Here is a 20,609-nt window from a genome sequence, read left to right on the forward strand (position 1 = left end):
GCAGTTGTTAGCAGCTCATATGTGGAGCATCTTTTGCTGAAGTGCAGAATAAACAGCTGGTCTGAAGTTCAAGTTCAGGTCGAGGAGGTGAAAAAAGGCCAGCCGGCTTGCTTTTGCTGTTTTTGCAGCTATAGCTGCACCAAGAGATAGATGTGTGTATAAGTGAGAGAAGCATGTAGCACATGCACATATAAAAGCAAAAAGACGCATGAATTTCGATTTGACCGTTCATATTGTCGCATGTCCATGTCTGATTTTGGACCAGATATGAAAGTGAATCAAATCTTATTTGAAAAAATTGGATAATGTGAATTACAGACTTGCAAACATGCAAAGGACATATGGTTATTGCAAAGAAAAATGTGTTATTACAGTATTCTTTCTCCACACTGAATTACTGTAATTTTACAATCCTTTATTGCTGTTAACTTACTATAAAGTCAATAAGAAACTTTTTACAGTGTAGGCTTAATCCCTGTCTGTGAAACTGCCCCTTAATGAAATTATTTATTAGTAAATTGTGGCGTGAGGAGGCGGGGGAGTTGTGGGTCCGCCCCACGCCAGAGCGCAAAGCCATGCCTGTCTCAGCTGGCCCGCATGAGGGCTGATTGAGCCGCCAGTTGAGACAGGCATATATACTCAGCCTCCGCCATTATTTAGGAGAACTCTCACTGAGGAGCTGGGGGCTGAGGCTGCGCGGACTCGTATGAACACTTAAAAACTAAGTAATTCTACGGACTCTAGAGCCCCATTGGGCTGAGTTATGTTTTAAGTTTATTCTGGGTGTGGTGGAGGGCATTTTCAAGCCAATAAAGGTATGATTTGAGTTCATTTAATCCCCGTGTCTGTGTATCTCTGTGAGCTTCCTCCTTCCGGGTCACAGTGGTCACGCCCCTAACCCCAGGGGCCTACCACATAAATATAGTAGAATAATTAATAATAATTAATTATGCTATATGGATTAATGTTAAAATAAGACTCCAATACCAAAACCATCTAAAATTTATTCAGGTTTTCATCCTACAGACACACACATACACACACACACACACACACACACACACACACACACACACACAGACAATAAAGACAATGAACCGTACACTGCTTACACCGTACACTTCGTAATAGACACATCTGAATCACAGACAGAATATAACTGTAACTTTATGCACAAGAAGAGAACATATGATGGCAACAAGAGACTTTCATAACTAACAATTTTAAGATGTTTAAAGTATATTTCATCAAAAATAATTTCATTCTTAGGTTTAAGGCTAGAACCAAAACACAGAACCAGCTTATATATATATTTTTTATTTACTGCAGCAGTGTTTGTTGTCTGTGTGTCATTCTGCGTGGACAGGTGCTTCCCAAAGCATATTAAAATCTCAGCCTTGTTATATAATTAGAAGTTTCATATGGCTTGTAAACAGGGCTGTGGTCAATAATGTAAAGTAATATAAAATAATATGCTTTATTATTGGATTTTCCTTTTTCATTGGATTAAGTATTTAAGTATGTTTTATCAATGTTAAAGGGACAAGGTTCATGTTTTTAGATTGTCAACCTTAAAACAATGAAAACTGGACAAAATATGACAGTATTGTAAAACAGTTGCACTAAAATAAACTTGCTGACTTAATATTCCTACTGAATTATATTCGGAAGGAAGATAAAGGTTACCAGGAACACTAAACGATCAGACTGATATGGGCAATATTTTTTGAGCTAAACGTACAGAAGTAGTGTGTAATTCAGGTGTGATTTATGAGTAATGTAAATAAAAATACTTAAAAATGTACTGTTCCACATTATTAAGCAAGCCACAGGTTTCAAGCTATATGGGAAAGAAAAGGGATCTCTCTGTAGCTCACCCGTTTCACCCTGTAATGTTACTTTGGGCAGTCAAAGTGTGAAAGTGTGTCATGCATGCACACTTAATGAATATTGCCCATATCAGTCTAATGTTTAATTATTCGTTGTTCCTGGTAACAATTTATTTTCCCTTAAAAATAGCAACGCAATCCAACACTACATTCTAAGTGCAACTATTTTTTTTTTTTTATATGACGTGAGTAAATTTCACCAATCTATTTTCTGTGGAGCGGCAAAATAATGTGTCTATTCTATGCTTTTATAGAAATATTAGCCATATATAAGGAGTAATAATGTTCAATAATACCACATCTCAGTATGATGGGCGGACAAACATTCTAAGAGTGTCAACTCCCAATGATGTATCTCAAGGGAAACAAAATCTAATCTTTTTTTTGTAAAAAAAATTGATGCCCATTTACATCCTTACAGCTGTAATACACATACATTAATGTGGCCAGAAATCCAAAAACAGAATGTATTAATCACAGCCACTGTGAACGTGTGGTTATGGACTACACTGTTACAAAAACGAATCAAATCCAGCACAGTACATGCAACAGACAAGTGACCAGAACAAATCATGGCGTATCTTTACAATTAATACAGACACAGATACATTCAATGCATGTCAGACTAGATAAGCTCTTCATCATGACGCTGAACAAAGAACATTTTTATTTTTTATTGACAGTAACTATAAAAACAGCAGGGCTAATAAAACCCTATCGCATAAACTGCTGCTGCTAAGCCTTTCTCTTTCTCTCTTTTTGCAGGAAAATATATGTACATTTGTGCGATTGGACCTGTGTGCAGAATAAACATCATATACATACAATGTGCTCCTAAGAAGGCAAGTGTGTGTTGTAAAGGGGTATACATTTGCACTGATCAACTGCCTTTATTTTTTGGAATGTTTGGACTGAGATCAGTAATGAGATAAAAAATGTTGTAGCTATGATGCCTACCCCCCCACAGAAGCTCTTAGTTGAAGCAGAAACCCCAATGCAGTCGTTAACCAAAGCCCAAACCCATTAAGAAGGCCTACAGCTGAAGCATTATCCCCAATGATGGAATTAACTGAAGCCCAAACCCCTAATGAAGCCCATAATCAAAACTCAATAGCCCAGTGAAGCCATCATCTTAAGCCCAAAACCGTCAGTGAAGCCCTTGACTGAAGCACAAACCCCAATGAATACATAGCCTCAAAAATAAGTCAAAGGCAGCTGTAAGTCTCTAATGAATCCCTCAACTGAAGCTGTGACCATTCTATGAAGCAGTCAACTAAAAACTGTAAGCCTCAAAAGAACCCTCATCTGAAGTATAAACCCCACCAATGAAGCCATTACCCCAAACCCGAACCCCCAAAGAAGCCCAAACCCCTAAAAAAAGCCCTCAACTGAAATTCAAACCCCCATGGAGCCCTTAACTAAAACATAAACCCACCGAAGAAGCCATTATCTTAGGCCCAATCACCCAATGAAGCCCTTCACTAAAGCAAAAATGCACTGAAGAAGCCTTCAGCTGAAGCATGAACCCCAATGGTACCATTAACTGAAGCCTAAGCCCCAATAAAGTCCTTAACTACAACCCAATCCCTCAATAAAGCCACCATCCTAGGCTCAAACCCCCCAGTGAAGCCCTCAACTGTGACACAAACCCCAATGAAGCCCTCAGTTGAAGAATAAACCCCAAATAACCCCTTCGACTGAAGCCATAAGCCTCAAAAGAGGCCATCAATTAATATTGTAACACTCCAAAAAACAGTCGAAGGCAGTCGTAACACTCTAATGAAGGACTCAAATGAAACTGTGGCCCTCCACTGAAGCAGTCCAGGCCGTATCTCTCCAATGACGCAGTTGATTAAAGCTGTAACCCTCCAGTAAATCCTTCACTGAAGCCCAAACCCATCTTTAAAGCCATCATCCTAAACCCAAACTCCAAAAGAAGCCTACTACAAAGCAGTCAACTGAAGTAGTAATCCTCCAAAACAAAGCAAAGGAAGATGTAACCCACTAATGAAGCCTCACATGAAGCTGTAACTAAAGCTATAACCCTTCACAAAGGAGTCAAGTGAAGCTATAACCCTCCAATGAAGCAGTCAACTAAAGCCGTATTCCTCCAATTAAGCAGTCAAAGGCAGTTGTAGCCCTATAATGAAGCCTCAACTGAAGCCTTAACCCTCCAATGAAGTAGTCAAAGGCAGTTGTAGCCCTCTAATAAAGACCAACTGAAGCTGTAACCTTTCATGAAGCAGTCAGTTGAAGCCATAACCCTCCAATAAAGCAGTCAACTGAAGCAGTAACCCTCCATTGAAGCAGTCAACTAAAGCCATTACCCTCCAATGAAGTAGTCAACTAAAGCCATTACCCTCCAATGAAGTAGTCAACTAAAGCCATTACCCTCCAATGAAGTAGTCAAAGGCTGATGTATCCCTCTAAAGAAGCCTCAACTGAAGCTGTAACCTTTTATGAAAGTCAGTTGAAGTCATAACCCTTCACAAAGGAGCCTACTGAAGCTATAACCCTCCAATAAAGCACTCAACTGAAGCCATTACTCTCTAACGAAGCCTTCAACTGAAGCCATAACCCTCCAATGAAGTAGTCAAAGGCTGATGTAGCCCTCTTACGAAGCCTCAACTGAAGCTCTATTAATATATAACCCTATAAAGTAGTCATCCAAAGTGGTAATCTTATAATAAAGCCTCAACTTAAGCCACAACCTTCTAAAACAGCCACAAGACACAACCCTCAGATGAAACTATAAACTGATGCCCCATTCTATAATGAAGCCCTAAACTAAAGCCATAACCCTCAAATGAAGCTATTAACTGAAGCCGTAACCTTCCAATGAAGTAGTCGAAGGCAGATGTAGCCCTCTAATCAAGTCTCAACTGAAGCTGTAACCCTACCGCGTCAACCGAAGTGGTAATCCTTAAATACCTCAACTTAAGCCACCACCTTCAAAAACATCCATAAGCCACCACCCTCAGATGAAACCATAAACTGATGCCCCATTCCCGAATGAAGCCCTAAACTGAAGCCATAACCCTTTAATGAATGAATCAAGGCCATAACTCTCCAATTGAGCAGCCAACTGACGGAAAGCCCTCCATTGAAGCCCACTGAAGCCGCCAACAGAAGCCCACATCCTGACAAGAAGCCCTAATCACTATGAGAATGATTTATGACTGATTATCTATTTGCTGTCCGTTAAACTGACAGTAGTGGTAAACATTGTACGTTAGTTCTGTCATTTACTGTCACATAAACTTAGATTATTTTTCACTCCCAGTGTTACTGATGGACTAAAACAGGATTAACTGCATATAATGTGATATAATCTTTATCACTGAACTCCCTGACTGCTGGCAGTTGCACTGAAAATATAAAAATATTGACAGAAGTGCCTGAAAGTTTGTGATCTCTAAAGAGTTTCCCGTTTCTTGTGCATAAAATGATAAGATAAGAATATTGGATTTTTTTTCCCATAATTTTTAAGTTAGATTTTAGTTAATATCTGGTGCAGAAACAAAAAAATCTAAAGTGTTCACAAACTTTCAAACACCTCTGTATATCAACAGGGGATAATAACATTGAACAAAACATGACCCAAAATGTTGAAGGTAAATGTACACAAAGCATTAGCGCACAGCCCTCTGCTAATAAAACCTTAGCTTTGTTTTTGGGTGTCTCAACACCTCTGACGGGTAGTCTACATCAATAACTATAAAGATTAATGCCTCTTTTTAGTGTCCAGTGTTCCTACAAAAATGCATTAATCTAGGGCATACAGTAGCTCCTCCCCCTGCAGCAGATTCTGGCGTCCAGCTACAGGTGCGTTCACCTCGCAGTCGTAGCGGGTCAGCTGGGGCAGGGGCACAGGAAGTGTCCGGCCTTCAGACGGTCCAGCCAACAACTGGGCTACCACATCTTAGAGACAAGAGAGTAACAGAGAGACACAAAATACATTACACAATAGCATGTCTATCACATCATCACATCATCCTGATATTTATTGTGATTTATAGAGTAGAGTGTTTACTAAAGATGTTTATAGACTAATATCTCCTATTTAAGTGTACCAGAGTGTTTATTGATGGTGTTCATGGACTAATATATAATATTCTAGAGTAAAGGTGTGTGTTGATAGTGTTTATAGACTAATATCTCCTATTTGAGTGTATAGAAGTGTTTACTGATAGTGTTTCTGGAATAGTATCTCCTATTCTAGTTTAAAGTAGTGTTTATCAATTGTGTTTATAGACTAATATCTCCTGTTTGAGTGTATAGAAATGTTTATTGATGGTGTTTAAAAAAATAATATCTCCTATTTGAGTGTATAGGAGTGTTTGTTTGTGGTGTTTGTGGGACTAATATCTCATATTCTAGAGTACAGGTGTGTAATAATAGTGTTTATCGACTAATTTCTCCTATTTGAGAGTATAAATATGTTTATTAATGGTGTTTGTGGACTAATATCTCCTATTCTAGTTTAAAGTAGTGTTTATCAATTGTGTTTATAGACTAATATCTCCTATTTCAGTGTATAGAAATGTTTATTGGTGGTGTTTAAAAAATAATATCTCCTATTTGAGTGTATAGGAGTGTTTGTTTGTGGTGTTTGTGGGACTAATATCTCATATTCTAGAGTACAGGTGTGTTTATTGATGGTTTAATGGAATAATATCTCCTATTTGAGTATGTATGAAAGTGTTTATTAAGAGTGTTTATAGACTAATATATCCTATTTGAGTGTATACATGTGTTTATTAATGGTGTTTATGGACTAATATCTCCAATTCTAGTGTACAGGTGTGTATTAATAGTGTTTATGGACTAATATATCCTATTTGAGTGTATAAAAGTGTTTATTCTTGGTGTTTATGGGCTAATATCTCTTATTTAAGTGTATAGGATTGTTTAACTGGGTGTACAGGGTGTTTCTGGTGTTTATAGGTATCTCCTATTTACGTGAACAGTAGTGCTTATTGATGGTGTTCACAGATTAATATCTCCTATTTGAGTGTATAGGAGTGTTTAGTGATGGTGTTTCTGGACTAATATCTCATATTCTAGTTTAAAGTAGTGTTTACCAATGGTGTTTATAGACTAATATCTCCTGTTTCAGTGTATAGAAATGGTTATTGGTGGTGTTTAAAAATTAATATATCTTATTTGAGTGTATAGGAGTGTTTATTTGTGGTGTTTGGGACTAATATCAGTACAGGTGTGTATTAATAGTGTATGGAAGTGTTACTGAGAGTGTTTATAGACTAATAGCTCCTATTTGAGTGTATAAAAGTGTTTATTCTTGGTGTTTATGGGATACTATCTCTTATTTAAATGTATAGGACTGTTTAACAGGGTGTATAGGTTGTTTATAAACTAGTATCTCCTATTTGCGTGAATAGGAATGCTTATTGATGGTATTCACAGATTAATATCTCCTATTTGAGTGTATAGGAGTGTATGCTGTGGGTACTTTGAAAGTGTTTATAGAATAATATCTCCTATTTGAGTGTATAGGAGTGTTTAATGATGGTGTTTCTGGACTAATATCTCCTATTCTAGTTTAAAGTAGTGTTTACCAATGGTGTTTATAGACTAATATCTCCTGTTTGAGTGTATAGAAATGTTTATTGGTGGTGTTTAAAAAATAATATCTCCTATTTGAGTGTATAGGAGTGTTTGTTTGTGGTGTTTGTGGGACTAATATCTCATATTCTAGAGTACAGGTGTGTATCAATAGTGTCTATCGACTAATTTCTCTTATTTGAGTGTATAAATGTGTTTATTAATGGTGTTTATGGACAAATATATCCTATTCTAGTGTACAGGTGTGTTTATTAATGGTGTTTGTGGAATAATATCTCCTATTCTAGTGTACAGGTGTATGGAAGTGTATGTATGGAAATGTTACTAAGAGTGTTTGTAGACTAATAGCTTCTATTTGAGTGTATTAAAGTGTTTATTATTGGTGTTTAAGGCATAATATCTTTTATTTAAGTGTATAGGATTGTTTAACAGGGTGTATAGGGTGTTTATAAACTAGTCTCTCCTATTTGCGTGAATAGGAGTGCTTATTGATGGTGTTCACAGATTAATATCTCCTATTTGAGTGCATAGGAATGTATGCTGTGGGTACTTTGAAAGTGTTTATAGAATAATATGTCCTATTCGAGTGTATATGAGTGTTTTTAGTGGTGTTTATGGTCTAATATCTCCTATTTGTGAGTATAGAAGTGTTTATTGAAGTTGTTTATTGACAAATATTTTATAATCTAGTGTATAGAAGTATTTATTGAGGGTGTTTATTGTCGCTGTCCAATTAAAAACACTTATCTCCAAAACAGCAACTTTACAGGAGAAAGAAAAAACCTTGTAAACTTTTAATGGAAGTCAATGTAAAAATAGTTTATTTCAGGTAATTTTGAAGAGTTTCTATTGGTCTGTTCATCAAGAAATTTTGGTACAGTGTAGGGGACAGTTTGTCTGTTTAAATTATGTAGTAAACTAAAAATCAACAAAAATAAAGATAAGTGTTTTCCATAGGACAGCGATGATATGGACTAATCTTTGTAGTTCTATTGTACAGGAGTGTTTATTGGTGGTGTTTATAGATTAATATCTCCTATTCTTGTGTTTAGTAGAGGGTGTTTATGGACTTATATCTCCAATTCTACTGCACAGGACTATAATATAATGTTTATGCAAAATAAATAAGACACCTACCAGAAGGCAGAAGTAGTATGGTGACAGTCTCTGGCATGGTATTCTGTGGAAGAGCCTGTAACCCTGTCACCTCTGACCTTCTGACCTTTTTACCTGCTGTAGGTATGTCACTGACCACCTGCACAACAGAACCCCAGAAACACTGTCATTTACACATGGATTTTATCTGCAACCCCATATTAGAAAAGCTAGGACAGTATGGAGAAAATGCAGGAGTTTCGGTTTCGCGCTGTTATATTTAGGAAGTGTCTGTGTATCTTTGGTATTGTAAGGGCGCAAAAATTACGTTTTGCTCGGCTCGAATTGCGCAAAATTCATGTACTAATTTTCTTAATTAATCATGGGCGTGTTTTGGTTATAACGTGAAATGAACCAATCAGTGAGACAGTCGTCATTTCCTTTAATAGGCAGGTGAGCTCTGACTTTGGTGCCTTCGTATCTTAACAGTGTAGCGCTTTTGTTCGTCTCAGCAGAGGATACTGACCTGCATGTTAATGCTGTAAAGCAGGGGTGTCCAAACTACGGCCTGCGGGCCATTTGCGGCTGGTTTCCTTTTTTGGAGCGGCCCACGAGGTATTTTAGAAATAGAATGAAAGTTGGCCCGCTGTTAAACAGATTTTTATAATGTGAGATTCAAATTTTGAACGCTAGGTGTCAGAAACGGGCCAAAGAGTCTAAAAGCGGAGAGGGTGCGCATTTCTAGCACAAAAAACGGACAAAAGAGTCTAAAAGCGGAGAATGCGCATTTCTAGCGCAGAAAACGGGCCAAAGAGTCTAAAAGCGGAGAGGGTGCGCATTTCTAGTGCAGAAAAACAGGGCAAAGAGTCTAAAAGTAGAGAGAGTCCGCAGTTTTAGCGCAGAAACACGAGGCAAAAGAGTCTAAAAGCGGAGAGAGTGCGCATTTCTAGTGCAGAAAAACAGGGCAAAGAGTCTAAAAGTAGAGAGAGTCCGCAGTTTTAGCGCAGAAACACGAGGCAAAAGAGTCTAAAAGCGGAGAGAGTGCGCATTTCTAGCGCAGAAAAACGGGCCAAAGACTCTAAAAGTTGGCGTAATTAAGGAGTTTAATATTAAGAGACATCATGAAATGAAACATCAATTTGAAAAATCTTAGTTTACACAACACTGTCAAAGATAAAGATAGTAAGTCAAGTAAAATGGTGTGTAAATTAAATAATCAGGAAAAAATTTATTATTTAAAGTGGTATATTTCATTATTTGTTTTATTACAGAGTCTGTGGCCCGTGACTTCAAATATATTTCTCCTTCTGGCCCCCAACAAAAAATGTTTGGACACCCCTGCTGTAAAGGTACACCAGCCAGTGGGGCAAAAAGGGGGTATGCGACGCATAGGGGCGCTAAACTAGAGGGGGCGCCAAATCAAAGCCCCAAACAAATTTGCGGAGCACGGAGGGAAAGTAATGACAGGACGATGACGATTTTTAAACGTATCCCACCTACCCCCCTCTTAAAACCCACCCCCCACTTGCTGACGATTTAAAAACGCATATCTCCCCACAACACTGATTGCTGGGCGAAGCTACAGGAATAGACTCTGGCGACTGACTGTTGACTGTAGGTTTTCCACCGCCAAAATAGAAACACGCCAGAAATGTACCTGAAATTTACTCACTTCCAGACCACCACGCCCATCAGTGATTTAGTAGACAGTAGGTATACTCCTAAACTCCGACATTATTTTAATGGCATGGGCACAAGGCATAAAAATAGACTGTTGACGGAGTGTAAGGTAGCAAAAAGCATTGCGACGCACCTTGCGCAGCGGGTACAATAGGGATCTTGTGTTTTTTTTTTCCCAGTTTTAATACTTTCCCGCCTTTTTCTGAGCTTGGGTTTAGGTAGTAAAACTAATTTACATGTTACAAACATGTAGAGAATGTTATTACACATTATGAGGTTACTCTCAAATGATTTCCTATGAATAAATATGTGTATAACTATCAAATCTAATGTTACATTTGGGCTTTATAACACAACAATCACATACATACCAGTCCTACAGCCTGAGACAGAGAAATCGTTTCTAATTTCCTCTTGAGCAGTTTTTGGCTTGGCTGACACACCCTAACAAAAGAGACAGAGAAAGAGAGAGAGAGAGAGAGAGAGAGAGAGAGAGAGAATGAAAGAGAAAGAAAGAATAGGGCATGTTTAAAGATTAGTTCATTTATGTTACTTTTCTTATTAAGATGTGTCCCCTAATCTTTTTATTCTACTTGAGCTACAGTGTCTCAACACAATACCATAATAGCGCTCTGTTACTGTAACAATAATAGAACCTCTAAGTACTACAGTGCACCAATAGGAAACACTGTTCTCCAAACCAAAGAAGATACAAATCTCAACTAAATCTGAAATAGTCCTTTAAAACAACAGTATTTAGAAAAACTCAACAGGTTTCAATTAAAGTTCCAATGATGCTTATGATTGATTCTTTGTGCTGATTCTGCTCATAGACGTAACATATACATAAACTGGTTTAGTGCATTCACATTAATTCACATTAGTAAATTCAATTCCATAACATTGTTTACCTCACATATAACTTACTAAAGAGCTTCTTTAAGTAATCAAGAGTGGTTCTTCTTGCTGAGTAGAACAGTTTTGGCACCGATACCACATAACCACTACCTTTACTAAAGAATCTGAAGAAGCTCTTAATAAAGAGAGCGTATAGGTGTATTTAAGGGTGTATGATAGGGACAAAAACTGAAATGTGCGATGTCCTATGCAGTTGAAAATCCTGTAATCAATATAAAACTAAAAATAAAAATTGCATAAATTGTGGGATGCTAACAGACACAGCCAACTCTGACACGTTTGTGTCTTGGAATCCAGTAAAGCAAAGCTGCTGAAAAGCATAAAAACTAAACTAGTCTAATGAGTAGTTTGGTTTGTGCATTTACTGTGGACCTCTACCTCACTCTACTTCCATCACTGTTTAGTCACATGATCACATTCTGCAGTTAGAAGTGCTCCCTCTGTTGCTGCACGCAGGTAATGCAGCGCTTGGTGTAGTATGTCTGGGTCTTACCTGCTGGAACTCTGCAGTGGCTGTGCTGGTGGAGGTGGATCTGCAGGTTGAGTGTGTGTGTTGGTGCTGCAGGTGTGTGTCTGGTCTTGAGGTGCTGAATCTATCTGAACTGGTTTAGATGCTGGAACCTGGCTGACACATCCAGACTGCAGTGGTGAGTGAACACGCAGCTGATAATCATCATCCATGGGGATATAAGGAGCCAACATCTCCAGATCCAAATCCTTCACTGCCTGAGGAACACAGAAGTGTTCAGTGAGAAAATTACATTTAAAAGCTCTTTAGTATTTAGTATTTAGTATTTAGTAAGCTCTAGTATTATTCATAGTTTTAAATCATATCAGCAGCTGGTTGGGTAAATCAGAGCTTAATAATGGTAAATCAGATGAACCGCTGATGGAATTGAACACATCCACTGGGGCACTTATTAGGGGAATCGGGGAAAAATCTGTCTCCAAAGGTAATGTTCTTAAGAATGAGAAATTACCTGTGCGTCCAGTAGGGTTTTTGTCTCCGCCTCTATGGAGAAGATTTCCTCCTCGCTGTTCATTTTACACTGGTAGCTGTGGTCAGATGTCAGTGGACTAGTTGGCTGAACATAAACAAAAAAAAAACAAGATGACAATTCAGAAAAGCAGAAGAAAAACATCAAATCCAAATAAACACTGAAAAAATGATGCATAAAATGTACTTGAAGGAAGTTTTGCAACTTTCTGCATTTGCTTTTTCAAGTAAATTTTATTTTAGATATATTTAAGTAACTTCAATTCGGTTTCAAGACTTAAATGTTACATAGAGTAAATAAGTGAACTAAGTGAACCTTCAGTCAATCCTTTCTTTTAGTAAACTTTACTTCATTTATTTTTGCTGAATCAATCCTTTCCTTCTTTTAGTAACCTTTACTTAATTTCTACATACAATATTACCTAATTACAATTACTTCATTTCCATGACTCAAATCATTTATGATAAATAATATATTATAATTCCTGAAATGTAAATATTTTTAGTTAAAACACACATATTACACTCTCTCAACACATGTATGGCATATAAAAAAATAATATACTAAAGCCATCCATGTGTTAAGACAGTGAGACTTGGTCTGTTTACAAAATAAATCTTTGAGATTATGTAAATATTCGAATGTAGTTTTAACTAAAATTATCTATAATAAAATTGTATACATGGAGTAATTGTAATTAGGTAATATTGTACGCAGAAATTAAGTAAAGTTTACTAAAAGAAAGGATTGACTGATGTTCAGTTCACTTATTTACTCTATGTAACATTTAAAACTTAAAACTGAGTTGAAGTTACTTAAATTTATCTGAAATTAAATTTACTTAAAAAAAGCAAATGCAGAAAGTTGCAAAACTTTTTTTAAGTAAGTTTAAGTTTTCAGTGCACCTAAGAAATAAATTATAATAAATTTGACATCAAACATACATTAAAATTTAAATAAGTGGATTTATTTAATACTAATATAATAATACAACTAGGACTGTCAACCATAAAGCATTAAATCACGTGATATATTTGGAATCAGTAAGACGTAATAACGCCACCAAGTTTGACCCCAACTTTCGCAGTAATCTGGCCCGCCCTCCCTGCCCATTGCAAACTTCCATTTTCGACCCAGATAAAAGGACATTGGAGCAGATAGCACAGTCGGACTCAGTCTGGCGGTATTCCACTTACTTACTTATTAGTTAATACATGAGCTAATGCAGTAACAAAGCATATGTACAGCATTAATTACAGAAATAATGTAAATGCAAGAAAAGAGTCTCTTAAAGCGACAGTGTACACATTAGTGAATAGTGGCTGTTACATATTTCTTCTAGGCCATTTAAATGGTCATCCCCCTATTCTGAGCATGTGTGCAATACCAAACACTTCCTGAGATTTTTATAATCAGCAAATTGAGTTCTAAAAATTATTCAGAAATCCTTACAAACAAGCTGAAATATCAGATCACGGTTCTAACCTGGGTGGAGCAGGTAGTGGTGTCCCCTGCTGTACTGGAGGTGTCTGTGTCAGAAGATAACGGGAAGGAGAAGTCCTCTAACTGGAGCTGGGCAGCAGTGGTGTCCGGATTGATTAGACTGGCACAGGGGGGATCGGTGGGGGGCAAAAGGGGTGAAAGAGGCAGCAGGACACTGCTTGAGGGCAACATGACATCATTGTAGAGGGGCACGTCTTTCAGCACTGCAGCATCTATATCTGCAACAGTGAGATAACACAAACAACTGTTGTCAGTCTAATATCTGAGGTAGACAGACAGACAGACTAGAAAGATAACAGGCAGACAAGGAGACAGGTACAAACATAGGTAGACAGACAGAAGGATAGATACAATATATCACAAAAATCAAATTTTTTTGCAAATGTTTTACAATATCTTTCAAAGGACAACACTGTAGATATGATACTTAAAGATATGATGCTATATACGGCTACGGTATACGGCTTGTATAACAGGCAACCAGGGGAGGAATACGAAGACAAGCATGTACTGTGACAACACACTAAGAAAAGTAAGTACAGATTTGTACTTTAAAGAGTAAAAAGCTTGTTGCTGGGGCTGTACCTTATATTGAGGTACAAAAAAGTCCCTTTCAGTGAAAGTATTTTTTTTGCCAGTAAAGATTATAAAAATTATAAACATTATCATTAACTGAATATGTGTCAAAAACTTGATGATCCAAAATTGTCTGGCTTTCAAATAAAAAAATGTGCAATTAAAATATATGATGTTTATTAGTACTGTGATACAGAATACTGAGTGTAACTGTTGGCTGGTTAAATGGTACAAATTTGTACTTATTGCTGTTAGAAATGACTTTGTACTTCAGAGGGAACAAATCTGACCCAGTAAAGACCAATATTGTACCTTTTTTAGAGTGAATGAAGCAGAGCATGATTCCCTCCCTTCAGAAGCTGGGCTTCAGGGCAGTATTCCAACATGATAATGACCCCATACACACCTCCAAGACAACCACTACAATTCTAAAAAGAATCTGAGGGTAAAGGAGCTGGACTGGCCAAGCAGGTCTCCAGACCTAAACCCTACTGAGCATCTCAGGGGCATCCTCAAACAGTAAGTGGAGGAGCGCAAGGTCTCTAACATCCACAAGCTTCGTGATGTTTCATGGAGGAGTAGAAAAGGATTTTCTAGAAAAGGCAACCTTTGAAGCTCTAGTGAATTTGACTCTTTTAACACAGTTTGGCCGTTTTCACTTAGGGGTGTACTCACTTTTGTTACTAGCAGTTTATACATCAATGACTGAAGCTACCACTTCAGTTTCTGAATCAGTTTCTCTGATTTTGCTTTTTATAGGTATATGTTCGAGTAAAATGAACATTGTGTTTTATTCTATAAACTATTGACAACATTTCTCCCAAATTTCAAAAACAAATATTATAATTAAAATCATTTATTTGCAGAAAATGAGAAATTGCTGAAATAACAAAAACGCTAAAATGCAGAGCAATCAGACCTCAAATAATGCAAAGAAAACAAGTTCATATTCATAAAGTTTTAAGAGTTCAGAAATCAATATTTGGTGAAATAACCCTGTTTTTTAATCACAGTTCTCATGCATCTTGGCATGTTCTCCTCCACCAGTCTTACCCACTGCTTTTGGATAGCTTTATGCCTTTACTCCTGGTGCGAACGTTTAAGCAGTTCAGCTTGGTTTAATGGCTTGTGAGCATCCACCTTCCTCTTAGTCATAATCCTGAGGTTTTCAGGTTTTTAATTTGGTAAAATCAAAGATAACTCATCATTTTTAAGTGGTCTCTTATATTTTTCCAGAGCTGTAGATACAAATACAAACAGATAGACAGACAGAGAGACAACTCCACTCAGTTTACCTGCGCTGCTGAAGTGCAGCTGATTTAAAACCTCTGGTTCCTCCTTGAGGTCATCTTGCAGAACTGCAGTCTCTATTTTCTGAAAGCACTCCTGCTTTTCTCTCTCCTCCTCTTCCTCCTCTTTCTTTTCCTCCTCTTCTTCTTCCTTCTTTTCCTGCTTCACCACCATGGAGCCGGACTGATGGAGAGAGAGGACAAGTTCAGGATCTTCAACTCCGCTGGAATGAACAAAGGAATGCAGAGTTGAAGCATACATACATGTAAATTCAATGTATGCTGAAAAACACAGAGCACACACACACGAACACACACACAAACATAGTCAGGTGTATGGTGGTACCTGAGGACATAGTTGACGCAGACGACACACTGCGGCTGAGAGTTCTTGCTGTTGTAAATAACAGTGGCCTGAGTCTCCATCCACACAAAGCCACCAGTCTTCACCAGCATACGGTACTGTCCAGTACACGCCTGACCCTTGGCAAACACTACACACACACACACACACACACACGTGTCACATTTCTCTCCATTGACACTGTGGATAAAATATATCGTGATCAAACATCACATTATAGCTACCTCTTCGTGTCTGCACCAATTATCATTTTGGATTTTTCAGCTCCATTGATCATGTTTGAGCACTATGTAGTTCTATAATTACAGACTGTAGTTCTGTGTCTGTTTCTCTACATACTTTATTACCCTCCCTTTCATTGATCACAACCCAACAGAATAGACCACCACAGAGCAGCTATTGTAGGTATGAATATCTAATATAGTGGAGGACAGTGAGTGAACCCAGTGTTTAAAAACTCCAGCAGCAGTGCTGCATCTCATCCACTCACTGTACCACCAGCACAACACATACTAACACCTCATACACCAACAGCATGCTAATCAGTGCTAATCACTGCAGTGCGGAGAATAACTACCCACAAACCAGATAATAGCTGCTCTGCGCTCATAATATTTACAGGTTGGTTCTGCTGATATATTTGCATATATATCATATATTTTACCAAGCTTTACCTAGATAAATATAAATGCAATATAAGAAATATTAAGTGAAAATAAAATCATTGATTGCTGAATACGCAGCAAGTGTCTTCAGCCCTTTGAAAATAAAACAGTATAAAGGTTTAGATGTCGGGGTTAGAGGTTATCTTATTCCAAGATGACAGTGTGGACATGGAATTCTTGGACACATTTAAATAGCCTAATATTTTTATAAAAATAGCATTTATTTTAGAATATATATGTACAAGGCAAAAGTGTGGACACATCTTAAATTTAGTGGTTTTTCATGTGTGTGTGTGTGTGTGTGTGTGTGTGTATTCTTACAGTTGTAGTGAGTTTTGGTCAGACTGTCCGAGTCCAAAGCATGGTAATATTCATACACAGATTGCTGAAGAAGGTCCTTTGGGTCATATCCCAGCAGCTCCTTGATCCTGCACACACACACACACACACACACACACACACACACACACACACATTTATTTACAATGCAAGCATTCAAGTTACCTACACTCACTGGACACTAGATGGCACTGCAGCATTACTTTAGAATTCACGCCTCAGAAGAACGGAATAAAAACATGATGTCCAATAATAAAGTGACTAATAAGTGGAAGCACAAGGTAGGTAGGGTGTTTCCAATAAAGTGGCCAGTGTGAGGAAACACAAGGCATAGAAAGATATTTATAAGAAAGTGGCCAGTGAGTGAAAATGCAAGGTAGGTAGAGGGTTTCCAATAATGTGGCAAGTGAATATTGGTACATTGTATTAATAAGGTGTTTCTCATAAAGTGGCCAGTGAGTAGAAGCACAAGGCAGGTAAAGTTTTTCCAATAAAGTGGCCAGTGAGTGGAAACACAAGGTATAGAAAGGTGTTTCTAATACGTGCAAGCACTATGTAAGTAGGGTGTTTCCAATAAAGTGGCCAGTGAGTTCAAATGCAAGGTAGGTAGAGTGTTTCCAATAAAGTGCCCACTGGGCTGAAGCACTACTTCGGTAGGATGTTTCCAATAAAGTGGCCAGTGAGTGGAAACACAAGGTATAGGAAGATTTTTCTAATAAAGTGGCCAATGAGTGAAAATGCAAGGAAGGTAGAGTGTTTCCAATAATGTGGCCAGCAAGTGGAAACACAAGGTAGTGGAAAGGTGTTTCTAATAAAGTGGGCAGTGAGTGAAAATGCAAGATAAGTAGTGTTTCCAGTAAAGTGGGCAGTGAGTGGAAGCACTAAGTCAGTAGGGGGTTTCTAATAAAGTGGCCAGTGAATAGAAATACAAAGTAATAGTAGGGTGTTTCTAATAAAGTGGCCAGTGAGTGAAAACACAAGGTAATAGAAAGATGTTTCTGATGAAGTGGCCAGTGAATAGAAATACAATGTATCAGTAGAGTGTTTCTAATAAAGTGGCCACTGAGTGAAAGCACAATGTAGGCATGGTGTTTTCAGTAATTTGGCCAATAAGTGGAAGAACAAGGTAGGTGCGGTGTTTCTACTAAAGTGTCCAGAGTAATGCTGCAGTTGTGCATTATCTCACCTGTCGTCGCAGTAGGTAAAGTGCATGTTGAGTGTGTGTCTGCTGAGGAAGGTTCTGGAGTCCAGTGGCGTCTCGATGCTGGCTGGGTGAGGGATAGGGTTGCAGATAAGCACCAGGTACGATGCTGGAACACCTCTGTCCTCACAGTCGTCTGTCTGAACGCACACTCTGACCGGCGCTCTGATGTGTCCGGAGCAGTGCAGCACCTGAGTGCAGATGAGGAGTAAGAGTTACACACTGTTTACTCCTGAAATGGAACGTCTGGATGTAGGTAATGAAGTGTGTAGGAATGTGCAGTAGCCTGAGATAAAGATCTGCACCTTCCATGAGGCAGATCTGATGTTGACGTTCCGCCCCCTGCTGGTCAGAGTGCATTTCATCCGTAACAAAAAACGTCTTTCTGTATTCGGCTCCTCCTTTATTTTCTTAGATGAACCTGAAAGAAAAAGGGAGAGAGAGAAAAAATAGCTCTTATAATATGCTACAGTATGTTTACTTATTAATATGCTTGATGCATTGCTTAATGTAAAGTACCAGTCAAAAAATGGAGATTTATATTGCAGATTAATATTAAGGACATCAAAACAATTAAGGGACACATATGGAATTATGTAGTAAACAATAAAAAAGCGCTAGTTCTCCACAATCCCCTGATCTAAACCTGATGAACTGAGATGGTGATTTGAGGTGATTTAATTGGTATGAGCTGGAGCTTCACAGCGTGAAGGAAAATCAGCAACTATTGTTCAGCACCTCCAGGAACTCCTTCCTTCAAGACGCTGAGAAAACTATTCCAGGTGACTCTCCCTCATGAAGACACTGAGATTAAAATACCAAGAGTGTACAGATCTGTCCTCAAAGATAAATGTGCTTATGTCGCTCTCAGGAGCTCAGTGAAGTTGTACCAGTTTGGTACCATGGTAGGATGCAGCACCTGTGCAACTGCAAGTCCAGGTGTAAAATTTCACTACTCACTACTAAATATTCCACAGCCAACTGTGTTAAAAGTGATATTATAACACAGTGGAAGCGACTGGGAACAACAGCAACTCAGCCACAAAGTGGGGTCACCAACTTTCTGCAGAGTCAGTCAAACTAATCTCCAAACTTCATGTGGCCTTCAGGTCAGCTCAAGAACAATAGAGCATAGATGGAGCTTAATGGAATTGGTTTCCATGGTCAAGCAGCTACATCCAACCATACATTACCAAACCCAATGCAAAGCATCAGATGCAGTTGGGTAATGCACGCCACCACTGGACTCTCTGAGCAGTGGAGATGTGTTCTCTGGAGGACAAATCACAAATCGCTTCTCCATCTGTCAATCTGAAGGACGAGTCCAGGTTTGGGGATTGCCAAGAGAACAGACAAAAGTACATGTCTGACTGCATTGTGCCAAATGTAAAGTAAAGTTCGATGGAGGGGGATGATGGTGTGGGGTTGTTTTTCAAGAGTTGAGCTCTACTTCTTAGTTCCAGTGACAGGAACTCTTACTGCTTTAGCAAACCAATGGATTGTAGACATTTTTATGCTCTTAACTTTGTTCCAATGTGATTGCACACCAGTGCACAATGAAGAGTCTACAAACAGTCTGACCTTACAAATGCAATTCTGGAAGAATGGCCAAAAACTCCCATAAACACACTCCCAAACCTTGTGGAAAGCCTTTCCAGGTTCAAGAGTTGAAGCTGTTATAGCTATACTAAAGGGTGTAATGACATCACCCTATTGATTAAGAATGGGATTGAATGCGGAAGAAGGCAGATTATTTTTGGCAATATAGCTTATGTAATTTTATTATATATATATATATATATATATATATATATATATATGTGTGTGTGTGTGTGTGTCTCTTAGTGTTATAGTCAACTCTGCTACCTCTGATTTAATACATAAATACAGTTCTAGTAAAAAACAGGTGATCTGCATATATTAATGTCTATTATTTTGTTGTTTTATTTACTAATTTAATATTTTAATGTGATATTGATTTCCCCACTTAGTGTGATTTAGTATTTGCAATTCTACTCTACATACAAAATTATAGGTAACACTTTACAATACGGGTACATTCATTAACAGTAGTTACAACAGAATGTTTCAACTAATTCTTAAATAAAACTAGTTAAGACATTATTAATAATAACAAAGGTTTTAAGTAATGTCTCAATTCGACATTATTGACAACATTTTTATGCATTAAAATTTAGAAATGATTAATATTGTGTTAATTAGTGTCAATGAATAATTAGTTGTGACATCACTTTGCCATTTAATTAGGTTTATTACTGCTGTAAGTACTGTTATTTGTGACCCTTATTGTAAAGTGTTACCAAATTATATTAAAATACATACATTGTGTCCAAACGTATCCAGACAGCCCATCTAAATTAGCTTCTTTTTAGGTGCTCACACATATTCAGATGCAATAACCTCCACAATAAAGAACTAAACCAATAGAATTGGATGCTGTGAGCACCATGCCCATTGCCTGCTCAAAGCATTGGCTGAAGGAGTA

At 37.8% G+C, this 20,609-nt stretch overlaps 1 protein-coding gene across 1 annotated transcript in view; it reads right to left on the reverse strand.

Annotated features, from left to right (window-relative positions):
• Positions 1-2,149: 2,149 nt before the first annotated feature.
• Positions 2,150-20,609, reverse strand: part of hif1aa (hypoxia inducible factor 1 subunit alpha a) — a 44,877-nt gene continuing 26,417 nt past the window's right edge. Inside the window, exons 5-15 of the mRNA XM_007247542.4 lie at positions 18,409-18,524; positions 18,089-18,294; positions 16,885-16,991; positions 15,881-16,028; positions 15,541-15,758; positions 13,652-13,887; positions 12,149-12,253; positions 11,662-11,894; positions 10,622-10,694; positions 8,613-8,730; positions 2,150-5,810 (exon numbers count right to left, since the gene is read on the reverse strand). Of these exons, the coding sequence (XP_007247604.3) occupies positions 5,656-5,810; positions 8,613-8,730; positions 10,622-10,694; positions 11,662-11,894; positions 12,149-12,253; positions 13,652-13,887; positions 15,541-15,758; positions 15,881-16,028; positions 16,885-16,991; positions 18,089-18,294; positions 18,409-18,524 (1,715 nt within the window). The 3' untranslated portion in view covers positions 2,150-5,655. The remainder of the gene's footprint in view (positions 5,811-8,612; positions 8,731-10,621; positions 10,695-11,661; positions 11,895-12,148; positions 12,254-13,651; positions 13,888-15,540; positions 15,759-15,880; positions 16,029-16,884; positions 16,992-18,088; positions 18,295-18,408; positions 18,525-20,609) is intronic.

Source organism: Astyanax mexicanus, chromosome 7, assembly GCF_023375975.1.
Source record: "Astyanax mexicanus isolate ESR-SI-001 chromosome 7, AstMex3_surface, whole genome shotgun sequence".
Lineage (NCBI taxonomy): Eukaryota > Metazoa > Chordata > Actinopteri > Characiformes > Acestrorhamphidae > Astyanax > Astyanax mexicanus.